General features: G+C 27.1%; 2 protein-coding genes across 3 annotated transcripts in view; one reads left to right on the forward strand and one right to left on the reverse strand.

Annotated features, from left to right (window-relative positions):
- Positions 1–495: 495 nt before the first annotated feature.
- Positions 496–12,454, forward strand: LOC107455762 (flotillin-2). 2 transcript variants are annotated; one of them, XM_016073451.4, is made up of 10 exons: positions 496–598; positions 839–954; positions 1,266–1,347; positions 4,332–4,546; positions 5,572–5,804; positions 7,471–7,590; positions 8,145–8,359; positions 10,107–10,290; positions 11,379–11,525; positions 12,184–12,454. In XM_016073451.4, exons 2-10 carry the CDS (start codon positions 906–908, stop codon positions 12,211–12,213), a joined length of 1,275 nt encoding a protein of 424 aa, XP_015928937.1. In that variant the 5' UTR covers positions 496–598; positions 839–905; the 3' UTR covers positions 12,214–12,454. The 2 variants fall into 2 exon arrangements, with proteins under 2 accessions (XP_015928937.1, XP_015928936.1); XM_016073450.4 differs by having other exon boundaries at positions 516–718.
- Positions 12,455–20,270: 7,816 nt separating this feature from the next.
- LOC107455750 (somatomedin-B and thrombospondin type-1 domain-containing protein) overlaps positions 20,271–25,745 on the reverse strand; it is a 38,763-nt gene continuing 33,288 nt past the window's right edge. The window contains exons 3-4 of the mRNA XM_016073433.4: positions 25,602–25,722; positions 20,271–22,175 (exon numbers count right to left, since the gene is read on the reverse strand). Of these exons, the coding sequence (XP_015928919.1) occupies positions 21,896–22,175; positions 25,602–25,722 (401 nt within the window). The 3' untranslated portion in view covers positions 20,271–21,895. The remainder of the gene's footprint in view (positions 22,176–25,601; positions 25,723–25,745) is intronic.

Below are 25,745 nucleotides of genomic sequence, written 5' to 3' on the forward strand. Positions count from 1 at the left end.
TTAATTAAAGAATGAGAAAATTTAAAAAAAATTTCGATATAAATTTGACTTGAAGTGTCTCTCTTGAGGTAAAGTTCTCTGAAAGTTCTTGGGGTTTAGTACTTTTCAGGATATTGAAAATGTAATTTATGAAAAGACGATTAATCTTTGATGATTATTTAATTGAGTTCGTAGAAAACGTTTATAATTTCTAAGAAGCAATTCATTTTATTTTACACTTTCTTTCTGTATGGTATTATTTAATTTCAAAATACTTTGTGAACTAATAATTTTCCATTTCACAATTAGTTTCAATTTAAATCGATAGATGGAGGTACTAGCAATTTTAGTTATTTTCGATTACAATTAAAAGTTGTAAATTTACAAACGTTATTAAAATAAAATTAATTTTCACTTATCAATGATTTGAAGAAGAAATAAATAAAAAAAGATTACAGAAATATTTTCGAAATTTTCTTTTCAAAATTTTTCAGTCACTTTCAATTTGTAGTGAAAATTTATTACGGTTAAGAGTTAAGAATATCAAGTTTCATTAAATGTTTGTTATTGTTTGGTTTCGCAATCTGACTTGACGTTAGTGAAATAACAATTAAAGGGGGTGAGGCATTTCACTGAAATATAGTAATTTTATAAAATAATTACGAATTAAACGATTACCACATTTATACGCTTTTCGTTCGACTTCTTATCGCATCAATTTCTTCATAATTATCGATTGGCAAGTTCTCTTTGACATTAAACTTTTGATCGAGATATTTTGCTCAAAATTGTTATTGCTCGTTTTTTATTAATGCAGCGTATTTGTACTAATATTTATTTATTTCGGTATTATTTTTAGATATGCTTTAGAAGAGTTTTTCCTGTGTAACTTAAAGTACAAGTGAACACTTCTCTAGGCATTCAAAATGGGCAATATTTACACTGTTGGACCTAATGAAGCCCTAATTGTATCAGGTATTGTATTAAATTTTTATATTATTTTCAGTAATTTTTAGTCCAGGGATGTCTTTAGTACATTAAATTTTTTCTTATTAATTTCTGTTTTAAGCTTATTTAGAAGAATTTAATAATCGTGAATATTTGAATTTTTTCTTTAGATTTTATCGGTGTATACTTTTCTATTTTAAAATTTCAAATTGCATTTATGCTTTTTTGTATTTTTATTTTGACGATTTTATTTGTAATATGGAGTTGCTTAGTAAAGTAAATTTGTAGAACAAACTGAATGCAAGTTACACATTTAAAATAAATTTTTTTGCTTGTAGGAGGTTGTTGTGGATCTTTAGATAAACGAACAGTTGTAGGCGGTTGGGCATGGGCCTGGTGGTTAGTTACTGATATACAGCGGTGAGTATTGTGTGATCTTTTTTATAGCAAATTTATAAAAACACTTATCTTATTCATATTACATCTATAGAAATGTAATATTAGCATATAATTTAAAAATGATACTAAATAAGTTTTTAAAATTCTTTTCAAAGTTTTTTAATAAGTAATAGCCTGTGTGTATGACACTGTTCCTATGATTTACTTACTTAATTTGTGAATCTATAGAAATTGTATTAAAAAGATCTCAGTAAATAGAATTTCTTCTTACTGTATTATCTTTGGAAATATTTTAAAACCTATTCCAACTGACTTTGTGTACAAACAGTGCTATTTACTTTTGCCAATTATACTAACAAGGTAAAGTTTAAAGCTTAGCTCTTTTTTGAATGGCAGTTATACTGATCATATTTCTTATTTTTAAAAATGTATTGTTTATGTAAGTATATTTTTGTATTATTTATGTAAGTATAATTTGTATTATGTGTAGAAATTGTAATAAATAATGTCGTTTGATACAATATTGTAATAATCGTTTAAAATTTGTATTAAGCTCCTATAATGACTCCTTATAATTTGTGTAATTTATATAAATGTAATTTTTGTATATTATAATAAAAGAATCTAGTATATGCATAGTAAAAGTTCATAATAGTCACACAAAAAATGTTTAAATTACTATGAAAAAAAGAAAAGAAACGATTTGTTAAGCATTTTTTTCAATCCTTATACAATGCCCAGATAGGTTAAGAATGATAAAATTAATTTTGAAGAGATATGCTCAGAATCTTAGTACATTGTAGGTGCAAGACTTCTATTCTTAGTTAGTGATGTGTTTTTTTTTTATAGAGATCAGGAATTATTGCATTATGCACATTCATTACTGCATTATCCATTGGGGCCTGAGGTTTGAAGGTGCAGGATACAGAAATAATACACTATGATAGGGAGGATATTATATTATTTTAGAAAATGAAAAAGTATCAGAAATTCTAAATTGCACATTTAAGTTTTTAACTCACCAAATCTGAATTAATGTAGTTTTTCAAACGCTGTTTTTGGTAGTAATCGCTACAAATTTCCAAAGTTTTGAAAATTCAAATATCTTTAATTCGATAAAATTATGATGCATAAATTTCAAATTTTAGTAATTTTTGAAACTTTTTATTTGTGTTCAGTTTCTGGACACAAATAAAAAAGTTCATTCTGGAATTTTTGAAACTTTTTTTTTGTTGTTCAGTTTATAGTTAATCCAAGTGACTTTCTGACAGTGTTTTCATGGGTCCTCAAAATCCTGATCTTTTTCATACATACATAATTATGACTTGCGAGTTTCTACAAATAGTAATCATTTTTGATGCACTTTATTTGTGTCAATATTATCATACTATTTTCTCAGTACTCTCTTTCTAGGTGTTATTTCTCTAAGTATGTTTATATAAGTTTAACTGGTAACTAGGTTTTGACTGTTACTTGTTTTTCTAAATATTGTATCTCTAAGAATTTTTTTCTATTTTCAATCACTTATTATTACCACATTTCCACATGGTTATGTAAATCCTGAATATATATTACTATGAGACTCGAATCGTGCATTTAAATGTGCGCTTTATTTGTGATGATTGCATCACAAACCTAAGGGACTTTTTTGTTGCTGTTGTTTGTTCTTTCAACAGTAATTGCTAGGCTTTTTCTTAGGTTTCAAAAATCCTGATATTTTTCATCCGGTATTATAATGGCTTTCGATTTTCAAATCAGGCATTTTAATCATCACTGTTGACATGTTTCATTTGTGCCAATTTCATTGTCAATGTATAATGTATTTTTAGTTGCTATCAGTTATTCCACACTTTTTAAATCTCGATATTCGGAATCCTGTATTATTGTAACACACAAAATGAAAACGTGGGTTTTTTAAACTGTTTTTGAACTTTTTCTAATTTTTTGTAACTTAATGTTAAAAAAGACCATTTTAAGATTTAACATTCATAAAATCTCTTATAATTCACTAAACATAAATATTCTAAAGCTCAAAATAAACTGAATCTCAACTGAATGTTGAATCTCATTTAGAGCTAGAATGCGTTTGTTTTATTTTAAATCATTTTAGACCTCATGCTATTTTTTTAATTAATATATTTAATTTGCTATTGTGTTACTCAATAAAATATTTATCTATTTTTTATTTTTTACTTTCATTCAGGAACATTAGAGTTAATTTATTTTAAAATAAACTTTTGTGCTATGGGATATGATAAAAAACGATATCTTCATATTTTTTTCAACAAATCTGTTTTTTGATAAGAAGAAGAAAAAAAAAAATTGGTATTTTTTAGTTTTGGTATTTTGGTATTTTTTAGTTTTGAATGATTTTTTTTTTGCATTTAAGTGAATTTAATTTATGCAAATATATTACTAAGTTGACCAATGAAAGGAATAAATAAAAAAGAATTAAGTTAAAAAAAGGATTATTAATTATTTAAAAGAATTAAATTTCATACAAATATTTTACTAAGTTGTCTATTAAAAGGAATTGTTTCTGAAAAACTGACATTTATGAAATTAACATAATTGCCGTCGACATGTCTAGTCTAAAGTATTCGTCTTGGTAAAGTATTCGTCTAGTACACGTCTAGGCTAAAGTTATCTTTAAAGTGATTTATTTAACTGATTTGTTAATTAATTGAAGATTAATGGATGAACATGTTATGTGATATTTTTGTGAACTGGAGAAAATCAGCTTTAATGTGTATAAAAATAAGAGGAAGCTGTCTAAACTTTCTGCATAATTGAGCGCCTCTTTTTAACTTGTTTACTTAACGCATTTTTATTGAACATGTTCTACTACTAAACATTTCTATATTTGTTATCCTTCCTTGCCATTGAAAAACACATTTTAATTTAAGAGACTTACAGTTCACTTATAACTTTTTCATTGAATATGTACTTCTACTTAATAATTCGATTTCTGTGAATTTATGCTTAGTTTAAAAATTATTTTTTAGACTTTCTCTTGAGGTGATGACTTTGATGCCTAAATGCGAGCATGTTGAGACTGCTCAAGGTGTTCCACTCACAGTGACTGGTGTTGCACAGTGTAAAGTCATGACTGAAAAAGAATTTTTATCAACAGCTGCTGAACAGTTTCTTGGTAAAAGGGTTGATCATATAAAGTCTGTCATACTTCAAACTTTGGAAGGTCATCTTAGAGCAATTTTAGGTAAAACAAGCTTTAGTTTCTCTGCTGTACAAAGAATATTCTACATTTATTTTATATTTTAAAATTTCATAATTTGCATTGATACCAAAATTGCATTTAAATAATTTTTTGTATTAATTCTGTTATTTTTTTTAATTTAGTAGTAAATATGAATAAGCAATTTATAAAATAATAATAATGACTAATACAAGCTTGATTTTTTTATTTTTAAAATCAACTTGAGGATATAAATTGTTTTTTCAAGTCATTTTCTTATTTGATGTAATTTCATTTTATTAAAATGTATCCTTTAATAATATTTTAAGATTTGATTTTAAAACCTTTTGCAACTTGTGATTTGTGATACAATATTGTAGTTTTCAGATTACAAAACAATTATTCACAATTGTTCATTGGAAAATAATTGACCAATCTAGTCGTCAAAAGCTGCTAGTATAAATTAAATGTGGATTGGGTATTTTTTCAATGCTCATGACGCATGTCGGGGTGTGGAATTTCATTTATAAAGATACTAAATGAACTGAAATTCTTGCTCACCACCATTTAATATTCACGAAAAATATAAAAAGAAAAATTTAAATCTTAATGCCTATTTTTTTCGTTGTATAAAAAAAATCAAATATAAAAAAATGATAAAAACGTAGGAAGAAAACAAATGTAGAAATTTAAAAGTGTGAAATATATTTATTACAATAGTAATGTTTTATAAAATATGGTTGTCATTAGGTTTAAATGCTTCTAGAAGTAATTTCAAAGATAAGAAGTAAGTAAACCAGCTTTTTTCGTTCAAAATATAAGAAAATACCATTGTTTCATTTTAAAACACTTCCATACTCTGCTTCCTTAAGGCACGATAACCTAAGCATATCTAATTTCATTTTAAAATATAAAATTTACTGGCCAGCCTTAACTATTTGATCTTGAATGGTGAACTGACGAGTCAAAATTTTGTGCAATGATACATGTTTAATATTTTTTTTTGCGTTTTAAGTGTTAGTGTTAAGTGTTTTATGTTGTTAAATTAGGTACTCTGACTGTTGAGGAGGTTTACAGAGATAGGGATCAATTTGCATCTCTGGTGAGAGAAGTCGCTGCACCAGATGTAGGTAGGATGGGTATTGAGATTCTGAGCTTCACCATCAAAGATGTATTTGACCAGGTTGAATATTTGTCTTCACTTGGAAAGGCCAGGACGGCTGCTGTCAAAAGGGATGCAGATGTAGGCGTTGCACAAGCTGAAAGAGATGCTGGAATCAGAGTAACTACATTTTATTTACTCTGTTTGAGAGTTATTCATTTTTTAAGGTGCATTGCTATGTTGTTGTTATCAGTCTCTGAAAAAAACTTGTATTAGTTGCAGCATATTGAAATTCAGGTAGGTACTTTACTTTCGACATGCAGGATTTGCACAATGGGCTATAGGCGACGGTCTGGGAAACATTCCCGAGGATGATTTGAAGACATGCCTTCACAATTTTGATCCTCTATAGAGGGGATGGCTCCCCTGCTTTCGTAGCCTAACGATCTGCGCACAAAGTCGAGCACTTTATGGTAGAACAATTTAACGAGGACTGATACCGTGCACCCTTTATCCCTACGCAGGCTGATCAAAGTGGTCACCTACCCGCTAACTGACTGCAGCCAGTGAAATTTATTTAAATTCAGACTGTTGTAGCATGTACAAATTCTGTATGCATAAAGAAATAAAATTGTACCTCTATATTTTTTAACAGCTGCAAAATTTATACAGCCCATGAAGCAGTCAGATTTCTATAATTCAATTTTTGGATAATGGTAGATAATTTCAAAATCCTGAGTATAACAGTTCATGTTGGATCGCAACCTCTTTAACAGCTCAATCTTCAACTACGAAGTAATCTGTCTCATAACTTAGTTTTCTTATTTTTGAGAAATTCTTTATTTTTTTGATCTTAGGGCATCCTTGTCTGTCTCTCTCTTCCTCATTTTTGCTGACCTTGGAATATACCTTTAAAGATTTTTTTTTTGTGCATCAGTTGTCACTTATCCTCATCATGCGTTCCCACCTAGGCTGGATACAGGTTTTACTGACTCAAGAATAAATTTATTTCAGGGCCTCTTCCTCAGAACTAAAATAGTGTGTGTATACAAACAGGTATATATATATATATATGATTGAAGAATTTAGACCTGGCCGACTGCAGTCTTGGTCCTTGAGCCAATTGACCCTATCTTCTCCCCTCTTAAGTAGGGCCTTGGATAACTATTGGGTTCTTTTTGATTTTAAATTGTTTATAATTTTCTTCTCTAAAATTTTTGAATATTGTTGTCCAATTATTTCTTCGATCCACCATCTATTCTCACTGGTCTAAAAATGACTTTCAAGATTTTCTTAGTCAAGTAATTAGTAACTTTTTATATTTTTGGTTCTAAGTCCAAGTGTCTGACTCATTGATGACTATTTGTTCTGATCATAGTTTTCAGAAAAATATTTACATTGACTTTTTTTTCCATTTCTGAAAAAAACTTGTGTTAACTTTTAAATTAGATATTTTGTGTTTACCAACTCTTAAATTTGAATTGCAATAGTTCAATTCTTTGGTTACATGTTTTATGCTGTGCACCACTGATTTAATTGAAATATGAAGTTATTTTAAATGATGTCATGAATTCAAAACAATTATATATTAAATGAAACAGTTCATCTTAGTATTAATTATAAATTTTGAAGCTAAAGAGACAAGTGTTGTGTGTGACAAGTGTTGCAAGTGTTGTGTTCTAACCTATGAGAACAATGTATTTCAATAAATACAATAGAATTGTATTTACCAGGTTATTACACTCGACCTAGAGAATCTGATATTGGGTGTAGTTACTATTTTATTTGTATTTGAAATGATATATTTTTTGTTGTTGAAGTTCTAAGCATGCAATATTTCTTGCAGGAAGCTGAATGTGAAAAGTCTGCCATGGATGTGAAGTATAATACCAACACCAAAGTTGAGGATTCTCATAGAATGTATCAACTGCAAAAGTCCAACTTTGATGCAGAAGTTAATACTAAGGTAAAAAATTTTCTTTTTCTGAATATTGTGTTAAAGAAGATTTTGATAATATTTATTATGCTCTAATTATTGTGGGAATTCTTTTTATTGATTGAAAATATTTAGCATTGTAGCATGGTTAAATTTAAAAATTTGTCACATGTTTTTATTTAAATTACCATAAATAAATAAATGCAAAAAACAAAAGCTTTGCCTGATTTTAAATTAATCTTATATTTAATCCCTTTTTGCTATACAAGGAGGCTTGACTCATCAACCCATATAAGTATTTCTTATTCATCATTGTTTTTTTCTTAAAAGTCAAAATTTTCCATGAAAGCAAAGAATATAACTTTAGAACAAAATATACAATTATTGTAGTTTTATGCAATATTATTTTGTCAATAATAATTTATTTTAAGAAAAAATTAAAGAATTCAGATTCCGTGATTCAATAATAGTATGGAGTAATTTACTTGTCAATTATTTGAATTAGAAATTAGTATTATTTTGTTTAAATAATAAATAACAGTTTATTAATATTTGTGTTGCTTATTCTGTTGTTTGTATTACAGAAAGCTGAAGCTCAGTTGGCATATGAACTACAGGCAGCTAAAATGAAACAAAAAATTCGTAGTGAAGAAATAGAAATTGAGGTTGTTGAGAGAAGAAAGCAGATATCTATACAAGAAAAAGAGATTCTTCGTAAAGAGAAAGAACTGAGTGCTACTGTCCGATTACCAGCTGAAGCTGAAGCCTTCCGAGTTGAAATGATTGCCCAGGGCAAAAGGTAATTGAACATATAGTTATTTTGGCAATTAATTTATACTATTAACTTGGAACCAGATACCAGGTTCATTATTAACTTAGGACTTTTTTAGCTGTTCTAATTTTTGCATTATATACAAATTATTTTATAACTTTATAAAAAGTATTTTCTATTGTGTTTTATAATTTAACTTAATCAGATGATAAATTCCCAAATTGCAATTTATTTTTTATAGTTAAGCAAAACCCACATTGAAAAAAAAGATATATAACAACTAAGATTTTAAATTGTTGGCAGCAATTATTTTAATACTCTATATCGTTGTTTAGTTGATTTTTTTCGTAATTGTAATGTCTTTTTATTTATTTTGAAAATCTTATTTAGTTAAATTTTGATGGAATTTTAACTTTGAATTTGATTTTACTTGGTTTAAGAGTTATGATTACCAAGCAAAGATGATTTAAAATTTTCTAATGATTGCTGGGCAAAGATTCTAATGATTATGAACGGCAGCTCCCCAACTTCCTTGATTGCTTGTTAATCAGTTTTGTTAATCAATTTCTTCAAATTAAATTATTAAAGAAAATTAAATTATTAACTTTCTTTTCACCCCTTCAAACATTTTTTTTATTCTATTCAATCTCATCATAAGCTGAAATCCTTTTCCCATTGGTTATGACTTGGGTGAAATAATGTAAATCAATGAAATAATGTAAATCATTTCAGTTAAATCAAATTTGTTGCATTCACAGTCATTGTTTGATAATTTCGTTTACCGAATAGGGAACATATGGTTGCAACTTAATGCAAAATAAAATAAATAAATAAAAATATTTGACAAAATTGCAATAATAATAATGTATTAAAATGAACTTATTTTATATACATTTTAATAATGTAATCATTTGCTTACAGAACTAAGCTTTAAAAAATGTATTAAAATGTAGTTTTATTTATTTACGAAGAACATCCTATTAATGGTTGGGAATTTAATAATTGTTAAATAGTGTATTAACAAAGTTTATCGTATTATCTCTCTGTTAAAGGATTATCCATAATCTAATATTGTAGTATTATCTAAAGTAATAAATAGACTCCATTCCCACTATTAATTTATGTTTAAATCTTGACTAATACACAAAAAAGGCATTATATTCTTCTTTGAATCTGCAATATATTTTTATTTTTTTTATTACCGATCATTTTTCTAATTTTTCATTATATTTCTGAGGAAGCTGAAAAATTATCATGCTATCAAAACTTTTTTTATCATGCACTTTTCAAACTTTATTATTATACAATATCAGCTTTATTTCTTACCTATGAAGCACAGCATTTAAATGAAAATATCATTAGTCAATGCGATAAATTTAAAATCATATGAAATAATCTTTCATTCTTTTTCGAACTTTTCTTTTCCACTTGTTTTTTATTTTGTGTCTTTTTCACTTCTTTGTAATCCGTCTAACAATATCAAAGATGTAATAACTGCAAGAAAATATTGCTAAATATTAAGGTAATAAAGACTAGCAACTTATTTTAAAACTTTATAAATAACAAACTAAAATAATAGTAACCTACTTAAAAACTTTTATTAATTATATGCTGATGTGTCCTATAAAAGTTTTGGAACTACTATTATCTAAGCTGAACGTAACTGGTTTTTCTTTAACTATCAAGAATCTGGTCATGTGATTTGTTTGTTCAATTAGAACCTCATTTAATTTTATGTTATATTATTTTTATGCACATTTATTGAAATATTTAGGACACAAACGATGGATCAAGCTAGAGCCGAAGCAGAAAAAATTAAAATGTTAGGTGCAGCTGAAGCTTATGCCATTGAAGCTGTAGGAAAAGCAGAAGCTGAACAAATGAGAATGAAAGCTGCAGCTTATAAGCAATATGGTGACGCTGCCATCATGAGTTTAGTGTTAGATTCTTTGCCTAAAGTAACTAAACCTTACACTTTTTGTTTACATTTTTTTTAATAAATGTGTTATTGTTAATTATAACTTAATTCCAACAAAAATATTAAAATACATATAAACAAAAAAAATGTTTTCTGTATTTTTATCCCATCTGAAGATAAATTGTATACAATATAAAAAAATTTTTAAGAAAATTTTTTCCTGAAAACTTTTTGTTTTAAGACAAGAAATTATGAAATTTTATATTATATACTTGAAACTTAGTTTAAGACAGAAACTATATAAAGCAGTATTCCATCTAAAGCAAAAACTTTTCCTAACCATGGCCATCTTAATATTAAATAGTATTTATTTAGTTTGCATAACTTGGAATTTACCTAACTGCAAAATATTTGAAAATTTGTCTTAAAACAGAAACCTTTTAATGATTTGTGCAGTGACTTTTATTTATTTTTTTATACTAATGTCTATTTATTTGGAACATATTGAGGGTGTATTACTCCCTGAATTCTTTCTCCCTATGACTGGGAAGTGGTGAACCAAAAAGTTACTGTTTTTCACTATGTCACATGTGTAAAAGTAACAATGTGGTATACTACTGGAGCCAAATGTAGTACCTCACAAATACTGGCCACAAAAGAAAGCTGCCAAGCTTAAAAACACAATGGCTTTAAATATTTATTTTTTTATTTTGAATGGAAACACAGAAATATTTTTCATTGTAATGTACATGCAATGTTCTATTCCTAAGTTAATATATTATTCAATAAGAACCAGAGGATAAGACTACAAAAAAATGCATTTCACAGTGTATAAATTTTAACATTTAATTTAATTATAAGAAAAGTCGTAATTTTTTAAAAATGATCATTTATAATCTTAATCTTTTATATTTTATTAAAATGTGAATTTGCATTAGTCAGAAAATGTCTAAAATGCAATTTTTGTTAGCTACTGATTGCTCCCCGAGTGAAAGAGTTAATTGTATTTCAATGATATGTATTTAATTTAAATTGATTTATTTCATTAATACTTTTTGTTGATTTTTACTTACTCTGTGTTCATTATCACTTACTTTTTATATTTGATTTCTTTTTCGTGTATATTAGATTGCTGCTGAAATTGCTGCTCCTCTTGCTAAAACAGATGAAATAGTATTACTTGGTGGTGATGATAAGATTACAGGAGAAGTCACAAAGTTACTAAGTCAGTTACCTCCGAGTGTACAAGCTATAACAGGAGTGGATTTGACTAAAGTAAGTATTTATTGGTTTCTGTCAACTGGATTAAATTTCATTGAAATTGTTAAAAAAAAAGAAAAAAACTTTTGAAATTTCGATTTATAGGAAAAATGCAGTTTAAATTTGTTTAGAAATTTTTGTTTTCTATCTACCTTATAATAAGCTAACAGGAATTGTTAGTAAAATTTAAGATATACAGTAGCACATATCTTTGTTACTCTGGGTATTTACGAAGGCTGACTGCTAGCATATCTAGTCAGCCTTTATAAATGCCCAAAATGATTTAGAAAGGGGAAAGAAAATCATGATTTCTTTCCTTCTTTTTCCCAAAAAAAAACTTATATCCAACTGTCACCATAAATGCATGTTGAATGTCAGCATTTGATAGTGTTTTCGATATTTAACAAAACGTTATCAACATTTGCTGTGAAAAGGAGAAGTAACAATTTCTAACAAATGTTTTAGACATACTATGTAAATGCTGACATTCACTATTTTTGATCTACATTAATATAGTCATTTGTATTAGTTTTTCTAAATTAATATTGTCAAATAAAGAGACTTGAATTACAACTTTATATTTTTCTGATTTAATAAATAACTGCATTTACAGATTTCTAGAAATTTATAAATTTCAGGTTATATATGAATGATATATTACTTTTATTTTTAGGTGGTTAATAAAGTAATTTCCTCTAAATGAAAAGCTTTAATGAAGACTCGTAAATATTTATAATGCACCCAAGTGTACTGAAGTATCTACTTTGCATAATGTATTTTTATTGCCTGTCTTTTGTAAATATATACTCAAGGTTTTTATGCTTGAATTGGTTATTTGAACTTCAATCAACTGAAATCTTGAATATTTTATTATATAAAAACTTAAGTTGCTTGAAATGTGTCGAAAAATAAAGCTTCAAGGGGCATTTGCAAAATAGTTTTAAAATTTTTTTTGAAAAATTCGAAAAATTGATGAACCCATGTATTCAAAAGTGAGTAAATAATTTTTTTTTTGTCTTGTCAAAATTGAGCCCAATATTGAGTATTTTTGAAGCTTTTTATGTCCTTAAATCGGCAATGCTGAGTGTTAAAATATTTCTCTGATTATTGTATACTGAAATTCTCATTTTACCCATTTCATTTTGAAATTAAGATCTGTGCATCTTTTTTTTTATAGAAATTGTTTTTAAAAGGCTGTTTTATAATTGAATATGATTTCAAATATATTTTGGCAGTGCTGTTAGGAGTCTATTTCTTTGATTTTGATTTTTTAGAAAAAATTCTTGTAGTTTTTTTTAATGATTTCAAATATCTTACCAAAAATGAAAGCACTCGATTGTCACTTCATACTTTTATACACTGAGATCTGCAAAAAATTAAAAACTTGACAAAATAAATTTATGTTTTATTATTAAATAAGGCTTAAATAAGATCTTTCTCAAAAATTTTTTTCTTTCTACAAAGCTCTAAAGGTTTCATATCAAATTCTATTAAGCCCACACTAACAAGTTTTAAAACAATTGGAAAAATGTTTTATATTTATACATACTGAAAAAGTTAAACAGGTTATTAAAATATTTTTTAAAATACACATATTTATATGAAAAAAGAAAACAACTTTTTTTTAAAGAAAAAAAAGTGGTATTCGCTCACTGGTACAGAGCTCACTGGAGAGACATCCTATTTTACTTTTTTAAATTTTTTTTTTAATGTGTAACTTGTTTTAGAGCATTTTTTGTTGGTTTCTGATGATTTGGTGCATATCACCTTAATTAAGTTGAAATCCATTGCAGCACTTATAATGGTGTGCACAATTAGTTGTATTTTATAATCTTATTTCACATTGATTTAAAAGAAAATTCTAAATTATTCAAGTTTTAGGGTTTAAGAACATTTTGATTTTACGTTTCACGAAATATGTACATATTTTTAAACCATATTAAGTAGGCTATTATTTTAGCAATGTGTTTATTATATTAGCTTTTTGACGTTATGAAAATTTTATTTTTTAAAGTTTTGTTTAGGTTCTTATTATTATAATTTCACTGAGGAATAAGGTTCAAATACATAAAATAATTATTTGTGTTAAAAAATAAGGTTTTCTAATGTAATTCTACATTATATTTATTACAAATCTGATATAATATTACATTAAGAAGCAATTATATCATTTTAATGTGTGTGCATGATTTTAAATGTACAGTAAAGCACCATTTATATGTCCTTCAGGTAATTGGCATAAAAAACCTGTATATAAAAGGACACATAACTTATATTTTAACAAACAATATTTATTATTTCAAATTTATTGCTATTAATACAATAAATATGTAATTATTTATATAACAGTTATATCAATATTTTTAAAACAGTGCCATAAATTACTGCAAAGCATTTAAATTTAAAAAATAAGAAAATTTTGAGAGTTTAAAGCTTAACATTTATTTATTATGTAATAAATTTCATATGCATTCTAATACGATCTATGTTTGTTTTAAATTAAGAAGTAGAATATTGTGCAAGAAGTAAGAAATTTATGAAAAACAGTTGATTATTAAAAGAAATAACTGGGGCATTAAAAAATTTGTGTATGTTAGAAAAGAAATTGGCATATTTCTCCACATTATTTCATCACTTTATTATGATAAAGTTTACAAGAAAATCAGAGCTGTTTTGTAACAATATATAAATGAAAAATGTATAAATCATGCATTACAATGTATGTTCCAATTTTTCTATTTTTTAAGTATTGGTTAAAACATGAAAGTCGAAACTTTAATAGTGGCAACTATTTTTTTTACTACTGTTACAAAAAATATATGTTATCACATTTTATTATCTTACTTTGATGCACTCACCAAATATACTGATTGCCGACAATCAAAGAATATTTGATAGGATTACTCTGAGATACTGGTATAAGATACTAAACGTTGCAAGTAGTATTCATAGTCGCTAGATACATTTAAAGCAGTGCTGATAATTTGGGTGCAGCAATTTGCAGTTTGAAGAATCTCTAAAACATTTTTAAAGCTAATGCTACAAAAAGGTTTTGTGATATCAGGTCACAAAGTCCGAGTAGTATGTTTGATGATAAAGCACTTCTCTATTCCATTTATCTTTTTGTTTTTTTCATCACTGACACCAGCAGCCTCGTCCGTCTGCAGTATATTGGTGTTTCTTGATGAAGGTTATCACCCCTAATCTCGCCTCTGTTCCATAAGGCAATGCAGGTTCTGTAAAAACCTTTTAAGAAGCTGCTGTGCTCTAAGATCTCTGACGTATTCAATCTTTTTTAAACTTGATTATTCCTGTTTCAAGAACATCATGATCATTTCTCTTGGATATTAAACCCCCAATACTGTGATGTACCTGATGCTGTTGCAAGCATAAGCGACATTATTCAATTCTGTTGAATGTAATCTCTAGAGCATTGTTACCACTATAAAAATTTCAACCTTTGTATTTTTTCCATATTGTGTAAGTTTTTCTCTAGATTTTTAAATTTCCAATTTTTTGTGTCTAGTCAATTCAATCTATTTCATGAGCAATTTTAAAAGTGTCAAGTTAGTTAAATATTTATGTTTTATTTACTTAGGAAATCGAATTTTTCCTTACTAAATTTTATAGCATATTCTAGTCTTTCTTTTTTCTTTTTTTTTTCATTTTGCTAGATTATATTTTGTTATCATTTTTAAACTTTGTTTTTGAGAGATTTTCATGATTTATTTTGCTTTCATTTTTATGTAAAGTTGTGTTGTGAAATTTTTATGTATAACATAATTCTGCTCGACTTATCTTTATCATTTTGATAATTCATTAGTATTTTGAAAATGTGTGTGAAGAGTTTAAAACATTCTAAACATTTCTTCATAAAATATTTTAGGTTAAATATAAATTTGTCATTTTTAAAATACTTTAAGACTCACATTTCATGGTTTAAATGCTCAATGGTTAAAATATACACATTTGATATTAATTTATTTTTCTCCTTTCATCTGAAAAAATACTAAAAGTAATTGATTATTGAAGTATTTAATAATATAAGAGTAAATTTTCACCACAACCAGCAAAAATACACGGTCCATGTTACCCACTACAAAATTTGCCTAGCTGAAACACTCCAATAATAATCGTAATCTTAAAGTTATATATTTACATTTTTGGAAATTTTACAAAAAACTTGTGCTATTAATGAAACTTGTATATTCTTTTATAAACTTATAAACAGCAAACATTTTTCTTTACTAGTTCTTGTACTTTAATTTATATGACACTTTATAAATTTTTGATATTTTTCATGACTGATATTAAATATTATTTAGAAGAATGAATTTTCTTAAAACATATGCTCAATATTATCCTATTATTTAAACATGTTTTGTTCTATGTATACTTTTTTTTTATAAAGATAAAATATGCACTGTTAATAATAAGCATAAAAAAGTTTAGCTTTCAATGGTAGTTTTGAGGCTAATTTGTAAATTATATTTAGTTCTTGAGGAAAAGTTACAAATTGTTTACGAAAATCTAAACTAACTTTTCCTATAGACACAGTTTTTATTTTTGACAGATTGTTCTGCAATTTAAGTTGTAATATTTATAATTTATCATAGTATGCAACTTTTATGGGTTACAGTAAGTTTTGGGATACCAACAGCTAATATACTTCCACAGTAATTTTTATTTAAAAAACATTTATATGTTTATTATAATCTTCAAAATTTATTATTTTATTAAAATGTCATTATTTTATTTTTTTATATTTTATTATAAATATTCATTAAAAAAGGTAGGCGCATCCTTTAACATTTCGACAGTTATTAATTATTTTATTACATTTAATTATAACTCACCTTAATTATGCACATTTGAGATTGCAAAAGCTTAAATAAGGAGGAATTTTTTTTTAAAAAATAAGGCATTTTAATATTGCAATTAAAGCAGTATTGGCAGTTACGAAATTAGTTCGTTAGATGAAATTGAAAAGAGGTGTTAGGCAATTGTTAAAAACACCTTTGACTTTCATTTGATAATCAAACTAGTTTTGTTTCTTTTAATCCAGCTTTTCCATATAATTTTGATAATAATTTGTCTAGTTTTAATTATGTTAGTGTTTTTTTCCCATTTAAATAATTTGTATAATTTTATGTTGTACATTTTTTACTTGATTTTGGCAAGGAAAAACAAAATTTTTTTAAGGTCTCTTATTAGGTAGGTCATACACTCTGTAATTTTTATATTTTTCTTTTTTGCATAAAAAGGCTGCCTTTAATATTAAATGGCTTAAGTCAATCAAGTTTAAATCTGAGATTAAGACTAGGATTACTGACTGTAAGCACCAAGCTTATACCAGTTGTACCCTATTTAATTTTGTGATTTTCATGTTAATTTGTTTTTATATATTTTAAATTTGATGTGCTTAAACTGTAGCATAATCAGGTTTTTTTCCTTTTAATTTACAAAAAATGCAACAAGATTGTCATAGTTTCTGTCTTTAAGGATACAAGACAATCATTAGTTATTTAGTGATTGCATTTTTGATGGTGCGATTTTTGGATAAATAAAGCCTGCCTTTCAACACTGCCTTTATTAATGTATGTAGATTTATAATGCTTTCTAAATTTCTACGTAGTTTGTGTGCGTCTGTGTACTTAGTTATGAAACTTTTATGTACTAGATTGTGAAAGTTACTGTTAACAAGGTAAGGTAAATAATAGTAATGGATTGTAATTGCTTTTTTAAAGTGTTAGTCCACTCTCAGTAGAAAAAAAAAATTGAGTTTTTTTTTTCTACCAGACCATAGAAAGCAAGGCCATGGAATAACTTTAAATTCTGAAAAAAGTCCATATTACAACTAGTTAACCTTAAAAATTAAATTTTACAAATATAAAACAAGATGTTGCGGTTGAGTTTTTTTTCTGATGAAGCTTTTCTTCTTGAAGAAATTACAATCCAACTAGCAGCGTCTGCAGTTATTAGGTTTGGTTAAAAATAACTTGTTTTTGGTTATGCATACAAATAAAATTTTTATCCAAAATCCTTGAGTTGTTTAATCCCATAATCTTTTCATTGTGAAGAAAGGATTTGTGTTAACCGCACCAATAATTTTTGTAAACACATAATCCTGTTATGCATGTCTTGTGATTAATCTTCATTGCAAAAATTAAATGTTAAATGATTAGCATTACATAATGTTGCACATCACATGTTACACAACATCATTTAATGTTAATCACATAAGTTTATATGATTGACATAGCACAATTGTCATTAATTTGTGCTCATTTTTATATAAAAAAAATTTAAAACTTTTAAAATCATTCAAATGTATTTTTAAAAATACTAGGTTTTATTACTTAAAAAAGAATTCTACAGAAATAATATGATCAAGGAAAGTATAAAAATTTTGAACTCGTTGACATTTGCCTTTTTTACTTTATATGATATTACTTAATCAAAGGAAAAATTATGTTTTATTCAATGTATAGTTTGCATTAGTTTTACTGTAATCTTGAACATTTTTATTTATGTAATTGAGATTAATCTCAAAAGTAAGGTCTCTATTAAGAAAAACCACAAAAAATTAGATCTGATAAACTGTAAAATGGTTTTTATGGTTACTTCATTTTACGGTTTGGAATTTTTTTAAAATTTTCTGTGCAATTGTTTATTTGATCAATATACACTTTCTCAGACACTGCAACAATTCAGGCATCCCATAGATAAATAAAAGACACTTCACTGTGACGTATCACATTTTATTAAATTTTTTTATATCAAGGTCACAATAAAGCCTTCTCGCAACTGTTAAAGGAAAGGTAATATTAATTATACTTTAACGTATAATATTAATTATGCGTTAATTTATACTTTTGTTATTTTTAATTATTACTTCTTTTTTATATAATTCTGTTTTATGTTATTACTAAGAACAGAGAAAAAAAAAAGTTTTTTTTCTTGATAGTTTCTTGAAAAGCAATTATGTACTAAATGAAAGAAATATTGTAAATTTTTATTCTTAGATTCATTTAAAACGATTAGTGGTGCATGTTCAAGTATGTAAATATATTTAAGTACATGAAAAAATAAAGGGAAAATACTTTAAACTAAAAAACTTTCATTTCTTATAATATTTATCATTAAACATCTAAGCATTTTCAGATAACCCAGAGATTACTGCCAATTTCATAAATTCAGTTAAAAATAATAAAATGTTTAAATTATTCTCCAACAAGTTGCTAAGCTTACTATCTGAAGGGTGCTGAACGTGTTTTAACAGGAACTGTTGCCATTTAGCATGCAATAGCATCTGGGATTGGAAACTATTTAATACTTTGTGGGCAAGTCCTTCACGAATGCTAGTTACTCCCAATGCTTGTTCCAGTTCCCTCGTCTTTCGCTTTAGGTTCAAAATTACAAGGGCGGCCATAGAGTTGAACAATCGTAAATTCAAAAATGGGTCAGCTGTTCTATCCCAGTTATGAAAATAAAATATTTTGACCCCAGGTTTTTGTTATACCAGCTCACTTCTATGTCATTGAAAAAGTATTCAACCTCATTGTCATTAGTCTACCATGTCCCAGTTAAATGTTCTTTTAGTTGAAAAACGAATTGTAGTCACAAGATGTAACTTCTAACTTTGGCTAATAGGATGGTAGATGAAACAAAGTCTCTACAGGACTTGTTGAATTGTTTGGTAGGCAAGTTCTCTACATCATTTGTGATATTTTTGATGTCCTTGGTTTTGTGAATTGATGAATTTTGATCAGTGTACCACTTCTCACATATTAAAATCATTTACCTGACTTCATTATTTGGCTATAATCAGCTCCATTTTATGGAATTATATTGCCAAAAATGTCATAAAAAATTAGAAATTAAAATCAAATTGAATAAAAAATTTTCTGAGTGTTACTCCCCCCCCCCTTCATTGTAAAAGAAAATTTAAAGTAAAGGGATAGTGCCTTACATAAGCATTGCTCATATTTCTCATCCTGCCTTGTCCGCAAAAATAAATAAAAGGCAACCCTAACCCCCATTAAGGTACTTGCAAAATATTTAAATAACCCCTCACTCATATTTTTGAGACCTCACTTTTGGGTTTAATCTATTTTTAGTAGTGCATTTTCACTGTAAATATAAAATATATATTGTACTGCTTGTATATTTCTTTTTAGTACTCACTTTTTGATAGTTTTTAAGCATATGAAATTATCTATCTTTAATTTCTATACATATTTTTTTCTCCATAAGCTCGAATTAGATTCTTAAACTCATCGCGCAAAATAGGAAAAGTTAAGCACTTTTACAAAGTAGGAAGCTTAGTACTATGTAGCACATTGCATGACTTATGATTCTCAGCGAAGCAGCAATTATCTAAATGATATTGCAAAACTCATTTAGATTATGATTCTCAGCGAAGCAGCAATTATCTAAATGATATTGCAAAACTCATTTGCAAAACAAAGCATTATCTTTCATTATCATGTACAGTGCCTTTAAAGCTTTTATACCGTCTGTATTATTTGTGTGATTTTTCTCTTTATTTCTCTATTTTGCTTGATACACAGGTGTACCAAAGTATTTTTTATTGCAAATAAAACTGATGTTAAACTATTTGTATTAGCTCTTGATGATATTTTGTGTAAAATGTTTATTGTCACAAAAATATACATCTATATCAATAGTAAGCATTTAAACATAACTACGAAACCATATTTCTTACGTATGGTTTGAATGTAGGAATTATTTACTAAGTTGTATAGCTTTTCTTTATTTAAAATGCAAAATACATTTGACTTAACATAAAAGAATTGCAAATATGAAAAGTACAGAACATCAAAAACACAAACATTTGTAAAATGTATATTTGCGTCAGATACTAACTTATGCATATTGACAAATTACTGAAGATTTCTAACATGAACACTAGATAGAAAAACATTTTCAAAAATATAAAAACATGATATTCAAAACTAGCTGCCAATATGTTTATTTTTTATTTTCATGTAATTAATATTTACATTTTAGGAATATGAAATCTTTATGACAAATATTCTCATGTTTTGATATTCATTTTTCAGTGAAACTGTTTAGCAACAACGATATTTTCAGAGGTAGCCAATATACGAGTTATCTTATTGCAAAAACTTTATATTAACCAAATTATTTTTACTTTAAGCAAAAATAACTTCCTAAACAAATGTTATTTTTAATAAGTTACCTGTTTGTAACAGAGTCGTAAATTAAATCTGAAACAGAAGAAACTACTTTTCTTACTTAACTAAGATAAAAATAAATCTGGATGGGACTACTGGAAGTTTATACAATATAGTGTCTTGAGAAGTCTAAATAACAGACAATAATTGGAAAGATAACTAAAGCTTTTATGTCGTAAACTGCTATCTTTGTTTTGACATAGACTCAAAATTAAACTAGTCAAATAGCTTGAAAGAACAAACAAGTTCTTTAATATTTTATAACAAAAAAGGGTGATAAACATTATTATACATATTGGTCTTAGTATATTAAACATAGTTTCACTAGTAATCAATATCTAACATGTCTAGTTAAAACAAATAGTTTATATTGGATATGATATTTATTGTGCTAATGACTCAGACAATATATTATTTAGAATGTGATACAAAACAAATGTTGAAACGCAACTTAATTTGAAATGGAATTCAATCTATAAAAGCAAGATTAATGTATAATGTCTTTTACAAAAAACAAAAATACTTCATGCCTAGTTTAGATATTAAATAAACAGGGTATAGCTATAACAAATTAAAAATTGATGATGCTGTTAACGGGAAAAATTATTCTGTATGTTCTGAGCTTGTAAAAAAAGAAAATTGTTCCGTATGTTCTGATTTTCTAAAAAAAAATCCGTATATTCTGATCTTGTAAAAAAAAATATTCCGTACGTTCTGATTTTGTAAAAAAAAAAAATAATAAAAAAATCGGTATGTTCTAATTTTGTTTTAAAAAAAATATTCCGTATGTTCTGATTTTGTAAAATATTTGGTATGTTTAAATCTTGGAGAAAAAACGCATAGGCATAACTTAATTTGAAACTGAATAGTATCAATAAAACCAAGATTGATGTAATTAGAAATTTGTGGAAAAATATTTTTTTTCACTACTGAAATAAAATACTAAAATTAATAAGTGTTTTATGGGCAGATGATGGATTTATGAAACTGCAATCGTCTTTTCATCAATGATTCTAATGACTCGCACAAAATCAGTTTTTGTACTTCACAGCGTCTATTGTGTCTGCTTCATGCATGCACACATTTATAGAAGTAGCTATACCACACCAGAAAGCTTGTCTCCACGTACAATAATTAAAAGAAACGTATCATCACGACCATTACTTAAACAAAGATGAAGTCTGGTTTTTCGGCCTTGCACTTGTCTCTTGTTTCAACTCTTGTCCAGCGACCATTACATCTCGGGTTAGGTACGAATGTCCACCTGGTTGCTTTACCATCTACTCCGTGACCATTGCATCTGTAACCTAAGTGACCCCGCATGGCAGCATCTTCACAGCTGATGCAGAGGTGGGCACCTTTTACGAGTAGGGTCGAAACATTGTCTGCAATGATGCTTTCGCAAGCTTTTCGGATTTTTGTCACTTCAAACATGACACAGTACCTGAAATATTTCGAAAATGTTTCTCAAAAACAAAATAGAATGAGGAATTGTGTTTATAAATAGGGCTTGAATGTAAGGGAATTATTAAATTTAATAAAAAAAAAATTCTGAATTGATTTGGAATTTTAAATTTTTCTTCTATTTTAAATTATAACTTAAAACAATAAGCTCCATTCTTCGATATATTCGTAAAAGAAAAAAAAGTCCTTCGTATATTTAAAAATTCTTTCTATTTTTAACGTGTTAATTCTTTTTTTCTTAATTATTTATCGCAAACTGGAATTAATGAGACCCTCTTCTGATAGTCTAATTTTAGTGTCAATTTCTTTTGACAATATGTTTCGACAAGTTTTGTTTTACATATTAGGTTATTAATATGTAAAACAATTAATAAGTTATTAATATGTGCATATTAAGATTTAACATGTTAAATCTTAACTTAGGGGTTAAAAATTTTAATAATTATATATTTTTTAAAGCAAATTTTAATAACTTTATTGTAACATTCTGTTTGAGACCCTTTAAATGTATAATATTCGTTTTATTTCAAATAAAATTTAAAAAGTTCATATTAAGGATGGCCATTATGGAACACCTTGTACATAATTTTTGTTTTGCAAACCTTTTTCTGCAGTTCCTCATTGATCAATTTGTTAAAAGGGTTTTAAATATTAAAAAATGCGTGTTTAGGTTTATTTTTAAAATCATCTTAGTAGTTTTAACTTATATAATTTACAAGTAACAAAATTTTTCTATTTAAAACATAAAATTGCACTTAATAATAGTTACAAAAATGGTATAAAAAGGTTTAAATGATTTATTAAAAATATAAAAGAAAAATCACGATTTCAAGGCCAATATGACCATTAACGGTACAAATATTCTAATAGCAAAAAAAAAAAAAAAAGAAACCTTGTGATCTTGCTGAAGAAGTTGAGAGGAAAGCGGATTGGGTAATTCCAGTTCAATTATTATGGATAAATTGTTATTCTTTCTATCTCCAGGCAAAAAATAGAATGCGTTTGGAATTATGACTTGCGCAATATAGGTGAAAGGGTTAATGTTGAAAAGAACGAATTTCATGCACTAGAGATGGGCTCTAATTCAGCCGAGCCTAAGATCGATCAGAATATTTTTTTGAGCCAAATTTCTGAAAAGATATGAGGCCTGTAATCGCAGAGAGATACATCATTTGAGATTACTTAAAATGTTTGATATTACTAATTGTTCATGCTTAATAATTGAACCATATCATTTTTATACATCTGTTTTAATTTGAGATAACAAGAAAGAAAGCATCTAAAAACTTTATCATGAGCTAAAACATTTATTAGCCAACGAACCTGTTATTCTTCACTAGTGAAAGAATACCGAGTATGAATAATACTGTCTACAGCGCTTAAAAAATTATTATTGGATCGATCAGTCATGCGACACGGAGCTTTAAGGAGCTCACTTTAAACTCGTTTCAACTTTTGAAAAGCAAACAATAGTTCGACGACTTATCAAACTATTCAGTTCCTAGTTTTCACAGGATGTTATTATTCTTTATTTTATAAGAATTTTTTCATCAATATTTCAAAGATTTCTATCAGAAGAACAACCTATAATGAAAAAAAGTCAAAATTTTAAGAATAATACAGTTCACAATTTTTAAAAACTTCAGAATATGATTTGCTCGCTTTGCGTGAAATGCACCAATCAAATTCGAAATGTCTGCCGGCCAGATGGCCGAGCAGTTAGTGCGCCTGACTGCGAAGCCAATGGCTGTGGGTTCGAATCCCGCTCTGGACATGGATGTTTCTTTCTCCTGTGATGTGTGAATGTGGCCCACCCTATAAACGGGTTTGTGGCGTGGGTAATGTTGCTTGCCTCCGTGACTTTGGTTCACAGGTGCCCACTGGGTAACGTGAAATGAGTAACACCTCTGGCATCTTCTTAGGCGAATAATAATGTTCAATGCCTGCCATTTGAAAAAAAAAAAAAAAAAAAAAAACATTCGAAATGTCTTATTTCATAAGAAGTTTTACTTTGATAAAAAAAGGAACCATAAAAAATACTGTCGGTACTGCGTCGGAAAATACTTTGTATAAAAATTAAATGTTTGTTTTCAAAACATTTTAATTTAACAGTGATAAGGTAGCAGTGATTTTAAAAAATATAACTTCTATCACTAATTTTATTTTGTCAGCAAAACTCACTTACTCTTTACTGCCTTCTTTGGCGGGATTTTTTGGGTACTTCAGCCTTAGGTTTTTCCTTATATCTGCACTGTCGTTGATAGCTCGTGCTTGTGAGAATTTTCCAGGCAAAAGCAAAGCTACCTCTGAAAGAAAAAACAATTATATTTTTAAATACCACCTATGGAGACGAAACAAATAAAAAAAGTATTAGAGCCGCTACTCTTAGTTATGGTATGTTATGTTATAGTATGTTAATTAAGAAAATATTATTTTTTAATATTATAAGGAAGAAAATATTCTGAAATTTAATTGGGCGTACCATTTGGAATATTAGTATCAGTTTTATTCATTACAGTGGATCATTCCCTAATTATTTTGTTCTGTCATACTTGCCGTTTAAGTTGATAAAAAAGAAATATCTCTTCTAATCTTCAGTTTATATTCAATAAAGTAATATTTCATTTGTATTGAATTAATTTCCGTTTTGCAATAGATAAACCTATTGAAACCATAGCAATTTTCATGGTATTTTGCACTGCAATATACCATACACATGACATTATGGGGACACACTATTTATGATGATAGTTATTATGAAGTACCATGCACATATGGAAAGCAAAGGGTAACACTCCATACGTTTAAACAAANTAAAACATTTATTAGCCAACGAACCTGTTATTCTTCACTAGTGAAAGAATACGGAGTATGAATAATACTGTCTACTGCGCTTAAAATATTATTATTGGATCGATCAGTCATGCAACACGGAGCTTTAAGGAGCTCACTTTAAACTCATTTCAACTTTTGAAAAGCAAACAATAGTTTGATGACTTATCAAGCTATTCAGTTCCTAGTTTTCACAGGATGTTATTATTCTTTATTTTATAAGAATTCTTTCATCAATATTTTAAAGATTTCTATCAGAAAAACAACCTATAATGAAAAAAAGTCAAAATTTTAAGAATAATACAGCTCACAATTTTTAAAAACTTCAGAATATGATTTGCTCGCTTTGCGTGAAATGCACCAATCAAATTCGAAATGTCTTATTTCATAGGAAGTTTTATTTTGATAAAAAGGTACCATAAAAAATACTGTCGACGCAGAGTTGGAAAATATTTTGTATTAAAATTAAAAGTTTGTTTTCAAAACACTTTAATTTAATAGTGATAAGCTAGGAGTGATTTTAAAAAATATAACTTCTATCACTAATTTTATTTTGTCAGCAAAACTCACTTACTCTTTACTACCTTCTTTGGCGGGATTTTTTGGGTACTTCAGCCTTAGGTTTTTCCTTATATCTGCACTGTCGTTGATAGCTCGTGCTTGTGAGAATTTTCCAGGCAAAAGCAAAGCTACCTCTGAAAGAAAAAATAATTATATT

The sequence above is a fragment of the Parasteatoda tepidariorum genome, chromosome 2 (assembly GCF_043381705.1).
Source record: "Parasteatoda tepidariorum isolate YZ-2023 chromosome 2, CAS_Ptep_4.0, whole genome shotgun sequence".
Taxonomy (NCBI): domain Eukaryota; kingdom Metazoa; phylum Arthropoda; class Arachnida; order Araneae; family Theridiidae; genus Parasteatoda; species Parasteatoda tepidariorum.